Source organism: Neolamprologus brichardi, chromosome 1, assembly GCF_056152115.1.
Source record: "Neolamprologus brichardi isolate AB-2024 chromosome 1, ASM5615211v1, whole genome shotgun sequence".
NCBI classification, from domain to species: Eukaryota; Metazoa; Chordata; class Actinopteri; order Cichliformes; family Cichlidae; genus Neolamprologus; species Neolamprologus brichardi.
In genome coordinates, this window is record NC_142104.1 from 3,565,001 (window position 1) to 3,585,601 (window position 20,601).

Consider the following 20,601-nt stretch of genomic DNA (forward strand, 5'->3'; position numbering starts at 1 on the left):
TGTACTGTCTAAATATGCAACGTGCACCGTCAGCCTGGTGGAAATAGACTGTTTGCTTAATCATTAAGCAACCCAGATATTTTAATGAACTAAAGGAGGGGAGTTTATTTGATTTATGCAAAAGAGAGTTAAAAACCAAATTGTTCAAACACATTTATTTAAACAGTCTGTGTCAGTTACTTCTTACAAAACAAATATTATATGTATCACTAGTGAAAACGTGATAAAACCTACGGCAAGTTTGAGTAAATTATTCATTATCTTTGGCTAATATTTATAATATAAATATGTGACCAGGTAAAAGTTTGATGAACAACAATTAGTCCCACTCTTTCTGCATAATTTGTTACTTCACACTTTATTAAACCATAACTGTGGAAATAATGACAAATTTTAAAATAGTTAAACAAATTCAAAGCAAATCAATCAACAAACAAAACCTATGATACTCCCTGTAATTTTCTGCTACACTAATATAATAAAATATAACTGTGAAACTGACAGGGAGCATTTTCCCATTAAATGATCACAACAGCACATTTTAACATACAGCTGGGTCATAAATATCCACTTATAGTGAAGGTTAAAATAATTTAATTTATCTTGGCCAAAAAGAGAAACTGACCTTGTTTAGCATCATAAAAATGATGTTTTAATCCCTGCTATTCTCCATTAAAAGATTAAGCCTTCAGATGCTAAACAAAGCATTAACAGCGTTAGTAGAATAACATAGAAATAAAAGGGGAAAAGAGACTAATAAATAAATACTACACTGTTAATCAAGGTACAAAAAAGTTTTATCATTTAATTTATACAAAAAAATGTCGTGTAGTATCTGGTTCACAGAATCATTTTGTTTCCCAATAAATAAAGTGATGGGTGCCTAATAGTTTTATTAGACCACAGATATCTGGTGCTCTGTTATTAAATAGAAATTCTATTTATTTCATCTGTTACTCCAAGTGGATTTAGCGAGCACGACACACTCAAATCAAAAGCTGATTCATTCACACTGAGCTGCGTTGTTCCAGCTCTAAACTGAAGCTCCACTGATAGAAAAACAATGTGTTATATCGAGACGCGTTTATTCCGAGAGTGCATTTATAAGCAGCGGTAGATTACCGCAGAGCGAGCATGTGGGCATTTTATACAGGAGATAAATACAGAAACATGATGGAAAACACAAAGCAAAGCAAATAAAGATAAGACAAGTTAAAATGCAGTTAAGATACTGCTGAATATGACTCGTTTCTGTATATAATCTGGTTTTGATTAAACATACATACACTCCAAATACTTGGTTTGATTGCAGTGTGTTGTTTGTATTTAAAAGGCAGGAAATGAAATCTGTTTTCAGCCTCTTTTCTCATCGTTTTCTTGAATTTTCCATCTGCTTAATTTAACAAACTTGGGTTTAGATAAAACTACACGAGCACCTATAGATGTTCCCGAGTAAAACAGTCGTCAACATTTTGTTTTTTTACGTTTTTCAGCCAATCACAGAGCTGCATGTCAGGGTGTGAGGGTCGTGAGAATCCCAGCATCGCCTGAGCTCTGATAACCCGAGGAGGAAACTGTAAGACACTTCTGATTGGCTACGGTCCAACACGCTGCGGGGATAAAACAGCAGCTTGACCCTTCATCGCCATGACCACCATGGCCTTCCTCTGGATCGTCTCCTGCCTCGCCTTTGTCGGCGCCGCCTACGGTGAGAGCGCCAGGTTCAGTTTTCTTTCAAAGTTTGAGTTTGACTCAAGTTTTCTGCACTTTTATTACTTTTTAAAAGTTAAATGTGTAACTGCTGCATGAATTAGAAGATCTGTGAAACTTGTTTTTTTAATAAAAAGTTGATTATTAGTTTAGGCGGGCCACAGTAACTGCATGTGAGATGATCAGCTCTCAGTGGCAAAGATTACTGTGCAGTTAGATATTGAAGTACTTCAAACGGTCAGTGTGACTCTGCTGGTTCAGAGAAAGCGTTTGGTTTCAAGCTTTGTGGTGATCTCAGCAAAACAGCTCTTTAAAGTTCTCTTTGTGTCAAAACCTCAGGCTGTGGCACCCCTGCCATCCCTCCCCGGGTCACTGGCTATGCCCGCATTGTCAACGGCGAGGAGGCAGTGCCTCACTCCTGGCCCTGGCAGGTGTCTCTGCAGGTGAGTCAGCTGACCTCAGCAATCGCAAGCAGCTTCTTCTCCTCCTTCTTCTTCATTATCTGAGTTTGCTCTTGTTTTCCTCACAGCAAACCAACGGCTTCCACTTCTGTGGAGGATCTCTGATCAGCGAGCAGTGGGTGGTGACTGCTGCTCACTGTAACGTCAGGTCAGCACATCAGCTCACACATCTGTCTGCGGCTGGTTGCTGCTTAAGATGCAAAAGTTTAAAAAACGAGTCAGACAAATATCATGCATCCATTCAAACCGACAGTGCAACTTCCTTTGTGTGACCTCAGCTCGAGGTTTACAGTTGCACATTTACGGTGGCTCAGTAAATTCCTAAAACAGCTGATTATTGTAGACTTTGTCTGACAGACAACGTTGCTTTTGTGTTGGACTGCTATGGATAAATTCCCTTTCGACAGGTATTTGTGGTATGAGGATAACGTGTCTGTGGACTGAATAATAACACTTTTTCATTGTGTGTTTTGACATTTAAAAGTTGCATTCCTATCCTACTGCTAGGACCTACCACAATGTGATTGTTGGAGAGCACAATAAGGGTTATGGCTCCACTGAAAACATCCAGGTGCTGAAGCCTGCCAAGGTGAGAACCAATCATCAACCAACGAGCTTTCAGAGCATGCACTTTTCCCTTATCTAACCCCTCCCTCCATACTTCTCACAGGTCTTCACTCACCCCAGCTGGAATCCCCAAACCATCAACAACGATATCACCCTGATCAAGCTGGCCAGCCCTGCTCGCCTGGGCACCAACGTGTCTCCCGTCTGCCTTGCCGACACCACCGACAGCTTCGCCGCTGGCATGAAATGCGTCACTACCGGCTGGGGTCTGACTCGTTACAACGGTGAGATCTCTTGCACAGGAGGAGAGGGCAGTCTGAGTGCAGTTTATTGCAGTTTCTTTCTTTAGCCAACAAAAACCTTCTGCTAACAGTTAATTCTGCTCAAATTGTCAAGTTGGAAAAGTTGTGGTTCGCGTATTTCTCCATCAGAAATATTATCAAACTATGTGTATGATCAGTGTGACGGGCATTTATGACAAAAATGTTCCATGGTTACTGTCCCACAGCTCCCAGTACTCCCAATAACCTACAGCAGGCCGCCCTGCCTCTGCTGTCCAACGAGGAGTGCAAGAAACACTGGGGCAGCAACATCTCTGACGTCATGATCTGTGCCGGTGGAGCTGGTGCCACTTCCTGCATGGTAAGGACCCGCCCACCCACCTGGAAACTGTTTCAGATTCTTCTTCTTCTTCTTCTTCTTCTTCTTCTTCTGTTGGACGCTTCCACGCACCTGTTGGTCATCACTTGTTTGTTGTTCATTACTCTCTTTCTCAGGGTGACTCTGGTGGACCTCTGGTCTGTCAAAAGGACAACGTGTGGACTCTGGTTGGTATCGTATCTTGGGGAAGCAGCCGCTGCTCCACCTCCACTCCTGCTGTCTACGCCCGAGTCACCAAGCTCCGTGGGTGGGTCGACCAGATCCTGGCTTCCAACTAAAAGCTAAACAGCTAAACCTCCTCCACCAGGGAAACCCACAAGACCCCAGAAGTGTGACATCAGAGTGTGGACTGAGGTGATCGATGATAATAAAAAGCCTGAAAATCAGAGACTGTGTTAGAGTTTGACTTCTTTCAGCAGAGCCTGAATCTACTTTGCTTACTGAGTTTGCTGTAGCATATTTCATCACATCTTAAAAGGGCAGCACAGCATGGCGCCCACACCATACAGCATGTGAGCACGTCAGCCTGATTACTTTTCCACAAAATTAGCTACAGCCATCTTAAAAGCAGATTAGGGCTGTGCATGTGTGGGTTTCTTGCGTATGTTTGTGTGTCTTCTTTGTAAGTTGTTTCACTCTTTAACAAAGACATTGTACAAGAAAGTGTTTTTGTAAATGCTCTAAAAAGAAATAACATGAGAAAAAAAACACTATTAATAAACTGTAGTATGTCAAACAAAAGCCTGAACATCAGCATCTTTTCATATTTACATCAATTGGTTTATTTATAAGCACATTTAAAGACAACACACAAACAACAACACTACAAAGAAAAGCAACAATGCGCTTACCTTTAGTTTCCAGAGATGCACAGACTTTTCCAAAGGAATCAAAATATTTGTTTACAGTTTCACATATTTATTACAGATTCAAATGCCTGCAAAATAAAACTTGGCGCCTGCTCCATGTCACCATCAGGTGGTGATCAGCTGACAGCACAGTCCCTTTCTCTAGCTGAGTGTCCAAGACATTTGATGGTTTGATTACAAAATCGATCATCAACCTGCAGCATGAACATGTTTTTCCTTATGAATAAGAGTTATTAACACAGGAGCTGAGTAATATAACGTCACTCGGGTTCAGACTACGCTTGTCCCAAGCATGCTCCCCCAATGTCATGGTTGGCTGTGTTTCAGGCAGGCAGGAGTGGTGGACCCAAAATGCAGGACTCTTTGGAGACGAGATTTAAACTGAAAACGCAGCTTTATCCCTGGACAAACTTCTACATAAAATAAGACTCACAAAAGCAAAACAAAACTCTATACTGAGACATGAACTTTCAAAGTAAAACATCACACACAGACTCAACACTCAGAGGCAGACAGAAAATAACACATGGAACTCAAACTATAAATGAGGCAACAAATCCTTAAACACAAATAAACAGAAACCTAGAATTCCAATAACAATCAAAGCACAAGAGTATCAAAGGGCAGCCCCATAGTGCAAAAATAAACCAAAACATTAGAAACTCAAAATGCTGGGTCAAACCGACCCAGAACCAGGACACCCAATGTCCGTAATGGAGTCTGGATGGGCACCTTCCAAGCACCAAGAAGGCCAGGTACTCTAAAGGAGACAAGTATACTCAGCCCTGCTTCCACCTCTTGCTGAGGGTTGTAAGTCACGGCAGATGGCCCCGCCCCTCCCTGAGCCTGTTTCTGCTGGAGGTTTCTTCCTGTCAAAAGGGAGTTTTTCCTTCCCACCGTCGCCAAAGTGCTGCTCATAGGGGGTCATATGATTGTTGGGTTTTTCTCTGTAAGTATCATTGTAAGGTCTACCTGACAATATAAAACGCCTTGAGGCGGCTGTTGTTGTAATTTGGCGCTGTATAAATAAAATTTAAGCTCCAGAGTAAAATAGAATCCTGATTTAATTTCTAATAAACTTTGGCTCCTTTCAAACTGTCCGGAAACAGTCGGTCTATAATTTGTTGAGCCATAGATTTTATACTTTCGCCTAAGTAAACCAAAGAGTGGAAAGATATAGACGTAGTCCCCCAGTTTAATAGCTTCACAATTAACTGAACAAACCAATAATAATAATGATTTCACAAGAACTGTTTTTAATACTTGAATGAAAATCCTTTGTGATGAGTGAAGCGTAGAACCCACAGACATCACCGATGCTGCGCTTCTTCCCGTCAGCTGCTTTTTTGTGAGTCTCTCTGTCTTCAGTTTTCTGTTTAAGAACTGAAACTGTGACAAAGTGGGTGAGAAGACCATTTGTCTATATTCTTAATTAACATTCTTGTTTTGATTTAACCATATTTCACATGTAATCTGCAATAGGCAAACATCTACTATCCTGGGTTTGTTTATGTTTTGCACTTTTTCAAATTATATAATATAACATCTTGGTTTAAATCAATTCCTACAAGTTTGTTAAGTGTAAATGGTGTTAAAATGTTCTGTGTAGTTTTCATGATGTAGATGACTGATTTATAATAAGTTACATAATTTCATGAATATATAGTTTGTGTTGAAATGTCTTTATTTGAAACGTACATGTGTAAAGTGTAAGAGCTAGTGTCTCGTGAGAATACCTTTAACGAGAGTACACAAGACTTTGCATGGACTGCGAGGGAGCAGATGTCTCTCATGAAGCGATTTTAAGCTAAAAGTTTGCTAAAAGAAAAGACAATACAAGGACTTAAGGACCTCTTTTCAGGACAAGCAGCCAACGAGGTATTTGTCATTTGAGAAATGTTTTTTTTTTTATTTGTGTTTGGACTTAATATGTGTACTGTAAAGTTGCTAATTGGTTTGTACTGTTCGCTCGTGACCAGTTCTCATGGCGTACTGGCGTATCGGCATACTGGTGATGGTGAAGCTGAGGAGAGAAGCCCCAAGTAATAAACGCCCGTTTCAAAGAACCGACCTGTGTCTGTGTTGTCGTGAAGAGAGCTACATTAAGTTAACATGTTCTTTATTTCAACTGTTAATTTGTATTGTTTAGAACTTACCTTACCTACCTGCCTTCCAGAAGCAAAAGGAGGAAATGTAGTTTTACTTCCTGCTTTATACCTTCTGGGTTCATCTGAGGTCACAGGAAGAGACCAAGTGCAGAAGGGGAAGAACTCTTATAATTTAATAAAGTTGATTTTAGAGGGTTTATGAAGAAATAGATTTATTGTTGTAATATGTATTGATTACATCACAGAGTTCATGTTGCCAGTAAAGAGGAGTAGTAGAGGTTTGAATATAATCATGTTCATCTTACCTACCTACTGAATGGAATAGTCCAGAGGAGACATTGTTTGATTAAGTGGACTATTTAAGCAGAAGAACTCAGGTGTTTGAGAGGAAAGTTTCAGGTCAGTGTAGCTGTGTGCAGTTTGACCTTAATTTCTGTTGATTTAAGTTCAGTTATGTTTATTTGAACTGAGTTAATTATAGAGTTGAGTTTCTTATTTGTTTCTTTGTAAATATTGTTTGGGTCACAAAATGGTGAATAAATCACTTGCTACACTGGACAGCATCAGTCTCCTGCACTTCTTTGACCGCTTAAGTCGAGTCCTACCACAGAAACATGTAAACAGTAGTTCACACCATGTTGTTAACAGAGGTGTATTTTGATTGTAGTTGTTGACAGTGTTACACCTGCCACGACAAGCGACTTGGTTTAAAGATGTGAAGCTGTTTTTCCTCAAACATGGAAATAATTCTGTCATCATGCACTTCAGTTGGCTTCTTTAGTCTTTGAGGTCTTTCAGGTATTTTGGTGTTGTTGTCCAGATCTGGACACTTCTAAAATTTTGTTCTTGCTCTTTTTAAATTGCTTTATTTCCGTTTTCAGGAAAATGATGGCCTCCCTCTCTTGCACTAACATCTCATATTTACGGTTACATTAAAATTATAGTGAAAAGCTATAAAAGACAAGTTCAACACTTCAGATATTGTCTGCTTCATTAGTCATAATGTCAGTCAGTTTTTCCATTAATTCTATACCTCTGAAAATGGGATTATTTGCTGGTTTCTTAAAACATTCATGGTAAATTTTTGTAAAAACTCCTGAATTAAAGCTGAAAGTTTGACTTTGATCGCATTTTAAATATTTGGTTTAGAATCCACTGTGCCAGTCTGTTACAAAATAAACAATGGAACAAATAAACCCCCTCAAAACAACAACAATAAAAACAAAACATCCCAAAAAAAAAAAAAATCAAACTGCCTCAGAAACAGTAGCAGTCACTCAGAGCTGTGAACAGGAGTCACACAGTATACTAGCATGCTTCTGCTGCCGGTCTGAGAAACCTCAACACACTGCCATTTGGTTCCCAAAGCAGTAATTCTCAAGTTCATCACTTTTAATTACTCAACCAGTTTTGTGTCTTCTTGCTGTAATTCTGTAGATATGCTTAAGTTGCCTCTGACTCACTGTAAGTGGCCAAATAAAAAAATTACATTTAAAAACCACAATCTGTATTTAAATCATATTGGAGTGTTTCTTATACAGCACTTTTCTACTCTAAGCACTCAAAGCACTTTATGCAACATGTGTCATTCACCCATTCATACAAACACTTTTTTGCGCTTTTTACATAACATTTATATTCTGATAGATGCTTTGGAGACGAACTTGGGGTTAGCATCTTGCCCAATGTACACCAACACAGTTTTCTTATATATTGATTCTGTGTTTATTAAGAGACCTGGAATGTAAATGAGGACTTTGTGTGAGCTTCTGTTGTTTAAATGTGCTACAGGCTATGAAGAATAGATGTGACAATATTTTCATTTCAAAAACAAACAACAGCCAAAATAAGCTACAGTTTTCTACAGTGGGGTTAGGTCAGTTGGTGAATGTGAGTGTGTCTGTGTTAGCCCTGTGATAGACTGTGCTGGCTCCGCCTCTGCTGATTACCAGTTAGATGTTCGGTTTGTTCTTGATGACAGAAAACAAACACGACATAACAAACATTCATCTTTTCCAAACAGTTTTATTTATTTCAATAACAGATAAAACACTCACTCTGAAGGATGTTTCACACTGAAGTATTCACCTCACATCTATCCACTTCAGTTGTTTATACTCATCACAAGACACACACAAAAAATGGCATCTCATGAAAAGGCTAAAAGGTGTTTCACATCGATTTTTCATTGTAAAAAACAAAACAGCAATTGACATCGTAAAACTTGCAGAGCTGGAACTTGTTTCATTTGTCACATAAATGACTTTTTTTATCTTTCATTTTTAACTCAGGCCAATAAAACGATCCAGGTTCTCAGAACTGTTTAACTCATGTTAATGATTACACAAACTCTTCAAACCCCATTAGAGCATCTTAGGGCAGATGTTTGTTTATTTGCTTGTTTTTTGTTTCTTGCTTTGTTTTTTATGCATCATCTGATCAGATGCTAACAATACTAACTAAGAAATACTAATAATGAATAATAAGAATATTGATGTCAGTCCATCAAGTCCACTTGCTGCTGATAAACACTCAATGCTGGGAAATGCACACCTGTTTCAGCCAGATGGACGTCAATATCCAGATAACAACAGGAACAACTGGAAACATGAGAGTGGACAAAAATACTAAAGAACTGCGGTGAAACTAAAGTAATTGTTTCAGTTTGTTTTTAATGTTAACACAACATACTTGAATTAGTTCAATCCCAATTTTCAATTCAAGTTCAATAAATCAATCAACTGAGAGCTCTTACAGATGCATTTACAAATAATAACAGCAATAATCTACATGTTACATTTAAGTGAATTATATATATATATATATATATATATATATATATATATATAAAACGGTTTTATTAAACATGCAGCTCTGCTTTCAAATTTCACAAATAAATTCAATAGAAGTAAAAAGTGCAGCAGTTAGTCTTGTGAATACTAATAATTTAGCTATTAATTTATGGGATGTGTTTATGCCCTCATTTTTTAAATTTTGTTAATTGATTTCAAACATTTGGAATTGAGTTAAAAATAAATCAAAAAATGTATTAGTTTCACAACAATAAGAAGAGGAAGATCAAGAGTGGGAACAAAAAATATATATGAGGATTTAGATTTTCTAAATAGTTTTATTTTATTTTAACACTATTTTTAAATTTTCCTTTACTCATTTACTAACATTTGTCAGGGATCACTGACTAATGTTTGATGTAACTGTCTTTAACAACTAAACCCATGAAAAAGTAAATATCAGGCAACAACAGACGTTAAACAGCTAAAAACAGGAGCTACAGACTGACAGCAAAACAACTAGTAGGTCAGGGGGGAGATACTTTCATCCCCACACAAGACTGAGCACCAAGTACGGAGCGAGAGCGGCTGACCCAACAGATTGTGGCGAAGCTGGAAACCTGAAACCTGTAGTCGGTTACCAAGACAATGTGAGGGATGTGAATGCTACATTACGGACAACCAGAAGGAGAAGATCAAAGTAGGGAAGGAAGTTAGCCAACTATACAGCAAGCCAAGCTAAAACCTCTTGGTCAGTCAATGCTCATAATGGCTGGTCTAAGAGCAGACCATAGCAACCATCACGGGGGCAGACATCAAAGAAAGGGTCTCCAGTATAAAGCACCAGGCCTGATGCACGCCAACTTGCTGAAGAAGCAGACTGCACTCCAGGAGCATCTATGACACCCATTATGGCTACCTGAAGGATCCCCAGAAAGAAGGACAGGCCCCGGCACAGGATGCACCACCAGATAAAGGAAGTGGCTGACATCCTGAAATTCTACACAGCATGGAGGCACTAATCGTGGCATGATCTCTCATAGAGGATATAAAGTCAGAGAGATGCATGTCTTGTAATGACAAGGAGCCGGCTCATCTGGTAGAGTGGCTGCAAAAAAAACATGGCATGCAAGCAGAGTGCAGCAGCCAGTGCAACACAAATTTTGGGTCCTTTGCTCCAACTAGTGGTCAGCGCAGAGCATTCAATTCCATCCACTCCTATGTGAAGGGCCTTAAGGATGCCCTTGAGACCACCCAGCACGTAACAGTGGGGTGCAAGATGCTAGCAGGCAGGGCATACAAGGAACGCCATGATCAAGTGGCTGGCATATTATACAGGAACATGTGTGCCAAGTATGGCATGAAAGTCCAGTGGTCAAAATGGGACACACCCACTAGGGTGGTCAGGAATGACCGAGCTAAGATCCTGTGGGATTTCCAAACAGAGGCAGACAAACAGGTGATGGCTAACAAATCAGACATAGTAGTGATGGACAAGCAGAGGAAGACAGTCGTAGTGATAGACAAAGCAATACTAAATGACAGCACCATCAGAAAGAGGTAACACGAAAAGCTGGAGAAGCACTGAAGGCTGAGAGAAGAATTCAAGAAGACCTCAAGATGGTTCACATGTAAAAGTCTTAGTCCCTCACAGTGGAAAATCAAACTTTGCAGCTTGCCAGCATCACCTGCTAAAACTCCCACTGTCCACTGATAAGATGTTGCCTATAACCGCCCTGGTTCCATCCAATCACACCATATCCCTGTTGTATAAAAGCTCCTCCAACAGGTTGCCCTGACATGATCTAGCCATGGCCTTCCTGTGGATCCTCTCCTGCCTCGCCTTCATTGGCACCGCCTACGGTGAGACAAACTCTCTAATGTTACAGCTCATTGGGTGAAGCATGTTGTTTAATTTTACAGTTAGTGCCAATGTGACAGTTACATCAATTTTATTTTTGTTAATGGCATAATTCTGATGTTCTGATGTCACCAGGGTGCGGAGTTCCCGCCATCCGTCCTGTCATCACCGGTTACGCCCGCATTGTGAACGGTGAGGAGGCAGTGCCTCACTCCTGGCCCTGGCAGGTGTCCCTCCAGGTAAATGAAGAAACAAAGACGCTGTCACAGCTCACCACACAATCAGATGGAAATGTCTAACCGTTGATGTTCCTTTTGCTGTAACAGGACTACACTGGCTTCCATTTCTGTGGTGGTTCTCTCATCAATGAGAACTGGGTGGTGACAGCTGCTCACTGCACCATCAGGTAACTTTAAGCTGGTTTTGACTGAAAACTCCAATTAAGACATAGAGTCCTTTTTTGATGAGGAGAATCCTTGTTTAGAGGGCATTGCTGTGTATCTGGGGTAGAATAAAACTAAATAAAAACAGTTTTCAGGTAATGTGGTGATCTCAGAAATGCCCACAGCTTCTGTTCTTTTCTGTGCAGGACCTCCGACCGTGTGATCCTCGGAGAGCACGACCGTTCCTCCAATGCCGAGAACATCCAGACCCTGGCTAGGTGGGTGAAACACTGCATCAGCTTTCATCGCATAGCTACATGTAAGGGTTTGTTGGCCGCTCATAACGATGTCACTTCCCAACAGGTGATCAGGCACCCCAACTACAACAGTTACACCATCAACAACGACATCACACTCATCAAGCTGGCCACCCCTGCCCAACTGGGCTCACGTGTTTCCCCAGTTTGTGTGGCCGAGACTTCCGACAACTTCCCCGGAGGCATGAGGTGTGTGACCACTGGCTGGGGTCTGACCCGCTACAACGGTAAGAGCTCACCCACTTTTTTGAAGCAGATTCCAAACAATCACATATACGTGGGTTTGGACTGTAATGAGACCACCAGGTGGAGCTTTAACAGTTGTGCTAAAACAGGATTGATAGAGCATGATAAGAAAAGTCTCTAATGTCCGATGTGTTTGTGTGTGTGATCCAGCTGGCAGCACACCACCCCGTCTGCAGCAGGCTGCCCTGCCCCTGCTGACCAACACTGACTGCCAGTCTTACTGGGGCAGCCAAGTCACTGATCTGATGATCTGCGCTGGAGCCTCCGGAGTCTCCTCCTGCATGGTGAGTGGGACCTCCATCCATTACAGAAGCACTGATCCTGAGCTTCTTATGCGATGGCTGTGGGTCAGGCGTTAGATCAGGAAACCTACTAATCAGAAGGTTGCTGATTTGTATGTTGCCAAATATCCTTCGGCAACATACAAAGCTGCGCTCCGATGCATCAAAAGAGCATTGACAAAAGCGCATGGCCGAATGGGTGAATGAGGCAAGTTGTGTAAAGTGCTTTGAGTGCTCAGATAATGTAGAAAACCAGTCCATTTACCATTTAGCTTTTTATAATGTCTTATTTCTTCTTAATTTTCAGGGTGACTCTGGTGGTCCTCTGGTCTGTGAGAAATCTGGAGCCTGGACTCTGGTTGGTATTGTGTCCTGGGGAAGCTCAACTTGCTCTACCTCCACTCCTGCAGTCTATGCCCGTGTCACCAAGCTGCGTGCCTGGATCGACCAGACCATCGCTGCCAACTGAGCATGTCACATATGAGAGGTTTCAGCACCAAGCTAATCCTCAATAAAACACAGAAAATCTGAAAAACTCTGACCTACTGAATGTGTCTTTTTCTCCTATTATTCATTTTCATTTAAGACATCGAGCATTCGGTGAATGAAATGTGTCGAACTCAAGAAGAGTTTTGTCACGTTGGACTTGCCATACATAAATCCTGGAAGCAGCGAATAACAAATAGTCTGGCTCCGTTTAAAATGCACCTGCCAACATTATGAAATCTTTGACGAGTCATTAGTAGTGATAATTCTAACACATCTTCAGGTTACACTGAGTAGATTACACACACTGTTGGGTTATTTTTCTTTTTGAGAAAAGACAAATAAACTCAAAGTATAAGTTTTCAAAATTTATCACACAGTTAAAGTTAATAAGTTAATTTTACAAGGCGCCACAGACCTCCAGACATAGAAAGGCCACTGCACACAAGCAGCAAGCACTTTAATTATGAGACACACAAACAGAATTCTAATATGACTGGTTAAAAAGTTGAGGCGTAGCCACTGTTTAGACTTGGCTTCTCCCTTATTTGCGGCGTAGTCCAGCCCTTGGCTCATCTTACATCTCCAGGAGTGGACATCTCCCTGTGAGGAAAGGAAAGACAACTCCTCTCTACCTATTCCAACATGTCCTCATCAGTTATTTATGACAGCACATTTAATGCAACACGGAACAAAAAGATCACAGATCGTATTTGCTGTACAAGTTTCTGCCTTCGCTTCTAATCACAGCAGCTTGTTATCAGAGAGGGTTTTCAGGAAACACCACTAAATGTTCAGTTTCTATACTATATGTTAGAAGATGTTAAAATCACCCACATTGATTATTGTATCTGAGCTGAGCACTAAATCAGATGAAAAGTCTGAGAAGTCAGACAGAAACTCTGAGTAAGGCCGAGGTGGACGATAGATAATCACAAACTGGTTTTTGAGTTTTCCAGCTGGGGTGGACTGGGCTGAGCATCAGCATGAATGTCTGTCTTGGTCTTTGGTTGATTAATAAGCTGGTCAGGAATATTGCTGCCACCTCTGTGCTTTGAGGTTTATGATAGTTAGTATGACTCGGGGGTGTTTATACATTTAAACTAACATAATCATCCTGCTGCAACCAGGTTTCTGTAAGGCAGAGTTAATCGATTTGTTGATCAATTATTAAGTGGCTCATCACCGATTGAAGAAAATAAGAACAACCCCAGGTTTCTCTTCAGGACTGTAGCCAGGCTGACAAAAGGTCAGAGCTCTTTTGAGCCAACCATCCCTTTAATGTTAACTAGTAATGACTTCATGAACTTCTTCATTAATAAAATTTTAGTCATTAGAGAAAAAATTACCAATAATCATCCCACAGATGTAATATTATCTACAGCTACTCTTAGTTCCATTGATGTTAAGTTAGACTCTTTTTCTCCAATCGATCTTTCTGAGTTAACTTCAATAATTACTTCCTCCAAACCATCAACGTGTCTTTTACACCCCATTCCTACAAAACTGCTCAAAGAAGTCCTGCCATTGATTAATTCTTCGATCTTATATATGATCAACCTATCTCTAATAATCACATATGTACCTTCAACCTGGCTGTAGTTAAACCTTTACTTAAAAAGCCATTTCTAGACCCAGCAGTCTTAGCTAATTATAGGCCAATCTCCAACCTTCCTTTCATATCAAAAACTCTTGTCAAACAGCTAACAGATCATCTGCAGAGGAATGGTTTATTTGAAGAGTTTCAGTCAGGTTTCAGAGTTCATCACAGCACAGAAACAGCTTTAGAGCGATTAGAGCACACTGTAGGTATTACAGGTACTGCACTGCAGTGGTTTGTATCATATCTATCTAATAGACTCAATTTGTGCATGTAAATGGAGAGTCCTCTTCACACACTGAGGTTAATTATGGAGTTCCACAGGGTTCAGTGCTAGGACCAATTCTGTTTACATTATACATGCTTCCCCTAGGCAGCATCATTAGAAGACATAGCATACATTTTCACTGCTATGCAGATGACACCCAGCTCTATCTGTCCATGAAGCCAGATAACACACACCAATGAGTTAAACTGCAGGAATGTCTTAAAGACATAAAGACCTGGATGGCCACTAACTTTCTGCTTCTTAATTTAGCTCAAACTGAGGTCATTGTACTCGGCCCTGAAAATCTTAGAAATATGGTCTCTAACCAGATTCTTACTCTGGATGGCATTACCTTTGCCTCCAGTAACACTGTGAGGAACCTTGGAGTCATTTTTGACCAGGACATGTCCTTCAACGCACATATTAAACAAATGAGGGAGGGAATGGATGTTTGTATCTATGTGTTCCTGTTTGTTTGTGTCCATATGTCAGGTCGGGTATCAGACGCCACCTCTCTGGGGACATCTCAGGCCCTCCAAGGTATGGAGGCCTATCTCCCCCCCACCACTCCCCCTGCCAGTGGCAGACGCCCTCAGACATCAGTGCATTGGTGGTTCTTTGTGTCTGGGGATGGGCGCCCAGGTACGCACCAGCTCACTCCTGGTGGCTGCTTGTCTTTCTTGGTCTCCTTTGCTCTTCGGGCCTCTGGATGTCTGGAGCCTTGATCTCCTCCATAACTGCTTCATGCCCTGGAGGACGGGGCTGTGGTCCCCCCACACCCTCTAGCAGATCATTACATGAAGGAACCTTTTAAATACAAGCGCGCTCACGCTCACAGGTGTACACACGGGTGCTTACACAAACAAACTACACCCTTTTTGGCTCCTACCTCAAAGCACACTGTGCGCTGTCGATCTTACGTGCTGCACAATAATATTTAATATTTAGTATTTACTGTTATATTCACATAGATCATCGCGATGATGTTGTTTATTATATTGCTCTCTTTTTCTTTGTTTGTTTTCTCTTTTTTCTTTCTCAACAGGTGATCCAGGTGATTGATATCTGTATTTTTTGTCTGTTTGTTTTGTTGGTTTTTGTTTTTTGCCCTTTATCACCGTCCCTCTTCCCTGCTCTTTTTCTTTCCCTCTTTCTTTCTCCCTTTTCTTTTCCCCAGTTAAGTCTGTCCCGTGTTCAGTAAATGAAAATAAAATAAACAATTTTTAAAAAAAGACTGCTTTCTTCCATTTGCGCAACATCTCTAAAGTTAGAAATATCCTGTCTCAGAGTGACGCTGAAAAACTAGTTCATGCATTTATTACTTCCAGGCTGGACGACTGTAATTCATTATTATCAGGAAGTCCTAAAAACTCCCTGAAAAGCCTTCAGCTAATCCAAAATGCTGCAGCAAGAGTCCTGACAGGGACTAGAAAGAGAGAGCAGATTTCTCCTGTTTTGGCTTCCTGTTAAATCCAGAATTGAATTCAAAATCCTGCTCCTCACATACAAGGTCCTAAATAATCAGGCCCCATCTTATCTTAATGACCTTGTAGTACCATATCACCCTATTAGAGCACTTCGCTCTCACACTGCAGGCCTACTTGTTGTTCCTAGAGTATTTAAAAGTAGAATGGGAGGCAGAGCCTTCAGTTTTCAGGCCCCTTCAGGCTGCAATAGACAGAGGCTGCCAGGGGATTCCCATGATGCATTGAGTTTTTCCTTTTCAGTCACCTTTCTCACTCACTATGTGTTAATAGACCTCTCTGCACTGAATCATATCTGTTATTAATCTCTGTCTCTCTTCCACAGCGTGTCTTCTATCCTGTCGTCCTTCTCTCACCCCAACCAATCACAGCAGATGGCCGCCCCTCCCTGAGCCTGGTTCTTCCGGAGGTTTCTTCCTGTTAAAAAGGAGTTTTTCCTTCCCACTGTCGCCAAAGTGCTTGCTGATAGGGGGTCATATGATTGTTAGGTTTTTCTCTGTATGTATTATTGTAGGGTCTGCCTTACAATATAAAGCAATTTGAGGCGACTGTTGTTGTGATTTAGTGCTGTATAAATAAAATTTAATTGAACTGAAAAACTGAAAAAGTCATGTACTACCAGAGACTTGGAAGAGAGAGACCTAATGTTTTATATTCCACATTTCACTGTTTTACTCTGTGGTGCAGATGTGGATATTGTATTAGTCTTAGCCTAGCACTGAACCCTGTGGAACTCCATAATTAACCTCAGTGTGTGAAGAGGACTCTCCATTTACATGTCTTTGTAATTTTTCATGTTTATCTTGCTTTTTGCAAATTTATAGTTTGCTTTTTGGTGATTGGGAGCTGACACAGTTTCTAAGGGGATGGGATTTTAGGGGGATAACAGGAGGAGAAAGGCTACAGAGAGAATGTAAGACTGTAACTCTACTTCCTGGTCCCAACTCTGAATAGTCACATTTTGGGGGATTTAATAACTTTGGTCAGATTTTTATAACTGAGAGCTGCTCCATCCAAAGTGTGATGGATGCTGTCTTTCCTAACAAGACCAGGTTTCCTCCAGAAAGTTTCGCAATTATCTATAAAGCCCACATCGTTTTATGGACACCACTAAGCCAGCAATTTAAGGAGAACATGCGGCTAAACATGTCGCTCCAGGTCTGATTGGGGATGGAACAAGAGAAAACTAAAGAGTCCAACATTGCTTTTTCAAAACATTGACAGGACCTTCATCGAGCGGTAAGTTTCCATGAACCAGCGAGGAGGCGAGCGGCAGCAGACCGAAGGACCAACAGCAGGGCAGCACAGTGCCAAACATCCTGCTGCTGGCAGACAAAAGAAGAAGAAAAACCTGCACCACAACTCCCACAATCCTCAGTTTCTCCAACAAGAGTCTCTGAAAGGAGGAAACAGACACAGGCTTCAGTTCACCTGAAGGATTTGGAGCTAGTTGGAATAAGTTTGATAACATTGATTCACTGGTTAGATGTGATCTGATCCCACATTAAATACATAATTTAAATTAACCTGCTGGTTTATGAATTTCTCTTTTTTTTCAGTACATAAATCTAAGTTTGTAGTCATAAATTTCAGCACCAGGTGTTTTTTTTCTCCCTCAGATAAGAACTAACAGATTATTATTCTTATAACTGAAGTGGGTAAGATCTGTTGAAATTTCCACTCTGAATGAAGAAGGATTTTTTCAAAGTCTAAAACTTGGAGAAAAAAACAAATTAAATATTTAAATACATCTCCCTTTCTTTCTTAGCAATAACACACAGTAGATGTTTTCATTAAGCACACTGTCAGTTACATCATATATATATATATAATAAAAGATTAGTCAATGGTGATGTAAATCTTTATTTTTAGCCTCAGTTAAGGAGTTCTTTCACTCCTTTACAGTGAATCAGCTGCACATGTGAATGTCATGGTCCCTCACACTGGAAAATCAAACTTAGCTCTTTGTCAGCATCACCTGTTAAAACTCCCACTGTCCAGATAAGATGTAACCACCCTGGTTCCATCCAATCACATCACACTCCTGTTGTATAAAAGCTCCTCCAATAGGTTGCCCTGACATGATCTAGCCATGGCCTTCCTGTGGATCCTCTCCTGCCTCGCCTTCATTGGCACCGCCTACGGTGAGACAAACTCTTTAAGGTTACAGCTCATTTGGGTGAAGCATGTTGTAAGTTGTCTTTTTTTGAAGCAGTGACGGATATATTGTAATTTATTCTCCTTTTTTTCCATTTTAATGACTCTTTTATTGACTTACGTTAAGAATTACATGCGAAGAAAGAAAAAGTAGAAGACGGTATAAAAAAATGTTCAAGAATGGGGAAATCAAAGCATTATATCAGTTTATTCACATAATGCAACATGATATAAAAATACAATAAAACTTTAACCGTGGCAAAAGTAGCTCTCTCTCTAAAAAATAGGAAAAAAAACATTAAGATGGATTAAACAATCTGGTCCAGCTGAGAGATCTTTGTGGCGTATATCTGTCATTATGTTTTAAGCAGATCAGCATTAGAGAGAAACATTTGTTTAATTTTACAGTTAGTGCCAATGTGACAGTTACATCAATTTTATTTTCTGATGTCACCAGGGTGCGGAGTTCCCGCCATCCGTCCTGTCATCACCGGTTACGCCCGCATTGTGAACGGTGAGGAGGCAGTGCCTCACTCCTGGCCCTGGCAGGTGTCCCTCCAGGTAAATGAAGAAACAAAGACGCTGTCACAGCTCACCACACAATCAGATGGAAATGTCTAACCGTTGATGTTCATTTTGCTGTAACAGGACTTCACCGGCTTCCATTTCTGTGGTGGTTCTCTCATCAATGAGAACTGGGTGGTGACAGCTGCTCACTGCACCATCAGGTAACTTTAAGCTGGTTTTGACTGAAAACTCCAATTAAGACATAGAGTCATGTTTGATGAGGAGAATCCATGTTTAGAGGGCATTGCTGTGTATCTGGGGTAGAATAAAACTAAATAAAAAGAGTTTTCAGGTAATGTGGTGATCTCAGAAATGCCCACAGCTTCTGTTCTTTTCTGTGCAGGACCTCCGACCGTGTGATCCTTGGAGAGCACGACCGTTCCTCCAATGCCGAGAACATCCAGACCCTGGCTCCTGGCAAGGTGGGTGAAACACTGCATCAGCTTTCATCGCATAGCTACATGTCAGGGTTTGTTGGCCGCTCATAACGATGTCACTTCCCCACAGGTGATCAGGCACCCCAACTACAACAGTTACACCATCAACAACGACATCACACTCATCAAGCTGGCCACCCCTGCCCAACTGGGCTCACGTGTTTCCCCAGTTTGTGTGGCCGAGACTTCCGACAACTTCCCCGGAGGCATGAGGTGTGTGACCACTGGCTGGGGTCTGACCCGCTACAACGGTAAGAGCTCACCCACTTTTTTGAAGCAGGCTGTGCTGAAACTTGTTATTCTTTGTTATTACTGTATGTCCTCGTAGACACTGATCGGTTAAACAATTATTAGATAGGAATGATAGAGCATGATAAAAAAGTCTCTAATGTCTGATGTGTTTGTGTGTGTGTTGCAGCTGGCAGCACACCACCCCGTCTGCAGCAGGCTGCCCTGCCCCTGCTGACCAACACTAACTGCCAGTCTTACTGGGGCAGCAAAATCACTGATCTGATGATCTGCGCTGGAGCCTCCGGAGCCTCTTCCTGCATGGTGAGTGGGACCTCCATCGATTACAGAAGCACTGATCCTGAGCTTCTTATATTGTGTTAAAAAATCCATGTGTTATTTCTCAGGGTGACTCTGGTGGTCCTCTGGTCTGTGAGAAATCTGGAGCCTGGACTCTGGTTGGTATTGTGTCCTGGGGAACCTCAACTTGCTCTACCTCCACTCCTGGAGTCTATGCCCGTGTCACCAAGCTGCGCGCCTGGATCGACCAGACCATCGCTGCCAACTGAGCATGTCACATATGAGAGGTTTCAGCACCAAGCTAATCCTCAATAAAACACAGAAACAATGAAAATGACCTGCTCGAGAACCTGTCTTTTTCTCCTTAATATTCATCTTCATGTTTTTATTATGTGACCACACAAATTATCACAACTATTAAAGAAACATTATTAATGTATTCATTGAGAAAAATAGACAAATGACCCAACATAAACTCTTCTGTAGAAATTCACTTTAAGACATCGAGCATTCGGTGAATGAAGTGTGGTGAACTCCAGAAGAGTTTTATTACGTTGGACTTGCCTGGTGTTTAGCAGCACCAGAATCAGGTTGGCCTAGCTATACATAAATACTAGAAGCAGTGAATAAAAACTATTTTTTAAGGTTAAAAACCAAATATTTTATATTCCTTAATTGATAAAGAAAGACACGTTAATATGAATGAGATATAGTTAAGAGTTATGATGTTGGGCATCACTTTACAAGATTAAAGCACAGATAGATATGTATAGATAGATATATAGAGATGTGTCAGGTTACACTGATATGATTACACAT

At 40.9% G+C, this 20,601-nt stretch overlaps 3 protein-coding genes across 3 annotated transcripts; all 3 read left to right on the forward strand.

Annotated features, from left to right (window-relative positions):
• The first annotated feature begins 1,647 nt into the window (after positions 1–1,647).
• Positions 1,648–3,711, forward strand: LOC102777671 (chymotrypsin B-like). Its single transcript, XM_006779686.2, has 7 exons — positions 1,648–1,708; positions 2,050–2,153; positions 2,240–2,319; positions 2,679–2,760; positions 2,842–3,022; positions 3,247–3,380; positions 3,515–3,711. Exons 1-7 carry the CDS (start codon positions 1,648–1,650, stop codon positions 3,674–3,676), a joined length of 804 nt encoding a protein of 267 aa, XP_006779749.2. The 3' UTR covers positions 3,677–3,711.
• A 7,232-nt stretch (positions 3,712–10,943) lies between these two features.
• On the forward strand, positions 10,944–12,790 carry LOC102783256 (chymotrypsin A-like). The gene is made up of 7 exons (XM_087841355.1): positions 10,944–11,030; positions 11,164–11,267; positions 11,355–11,434; positions 11,618–11,693; positions 11,775–11,955; positions 12,125–12,258; positions 12,563–12,790. The coding sequence occupies exons 1-7, from the start codon at positions 10,979–10,981 to the stop codon at positions 12,722–12,724; spliced, it is 789 nt and encodes a 262-aa protein (XP_087697481.1). The 5' UTR covers positions 10,944–10,978; the 3' UTR covers positions 12,725–12,790.
• A 5,360-nt stretch (positions 12,791–18,150) lies between these two features.
• LOC148106271 (chymotrypsin A-like) lies at positions 18,151–20,119 on the forward strand. Its single transcript, XM_087841205.1, has 7 exons — positions 18,151–18,237; positions 18,708–18,811; positions 18,899–18,978; positions 19,161–19,239; positions 19,325–19,505; positions 19,673–19,806; positions 19,890–20,119. The coding sequence occupies exons 1-7, from the start codon at positions 18,186–18,188 to the stop codon at positions 20,049–20,051; spliced, it is 792 nt and encodes a 263-aa protein (XP_087697331.1). The 5' UTR covers positions 18,151–18,185; the 3' UTR covers positions 20,052–20,119.
• The last annotated feature ends 482 nt before the right edge of the window (positions 20,120–20,601 follow it).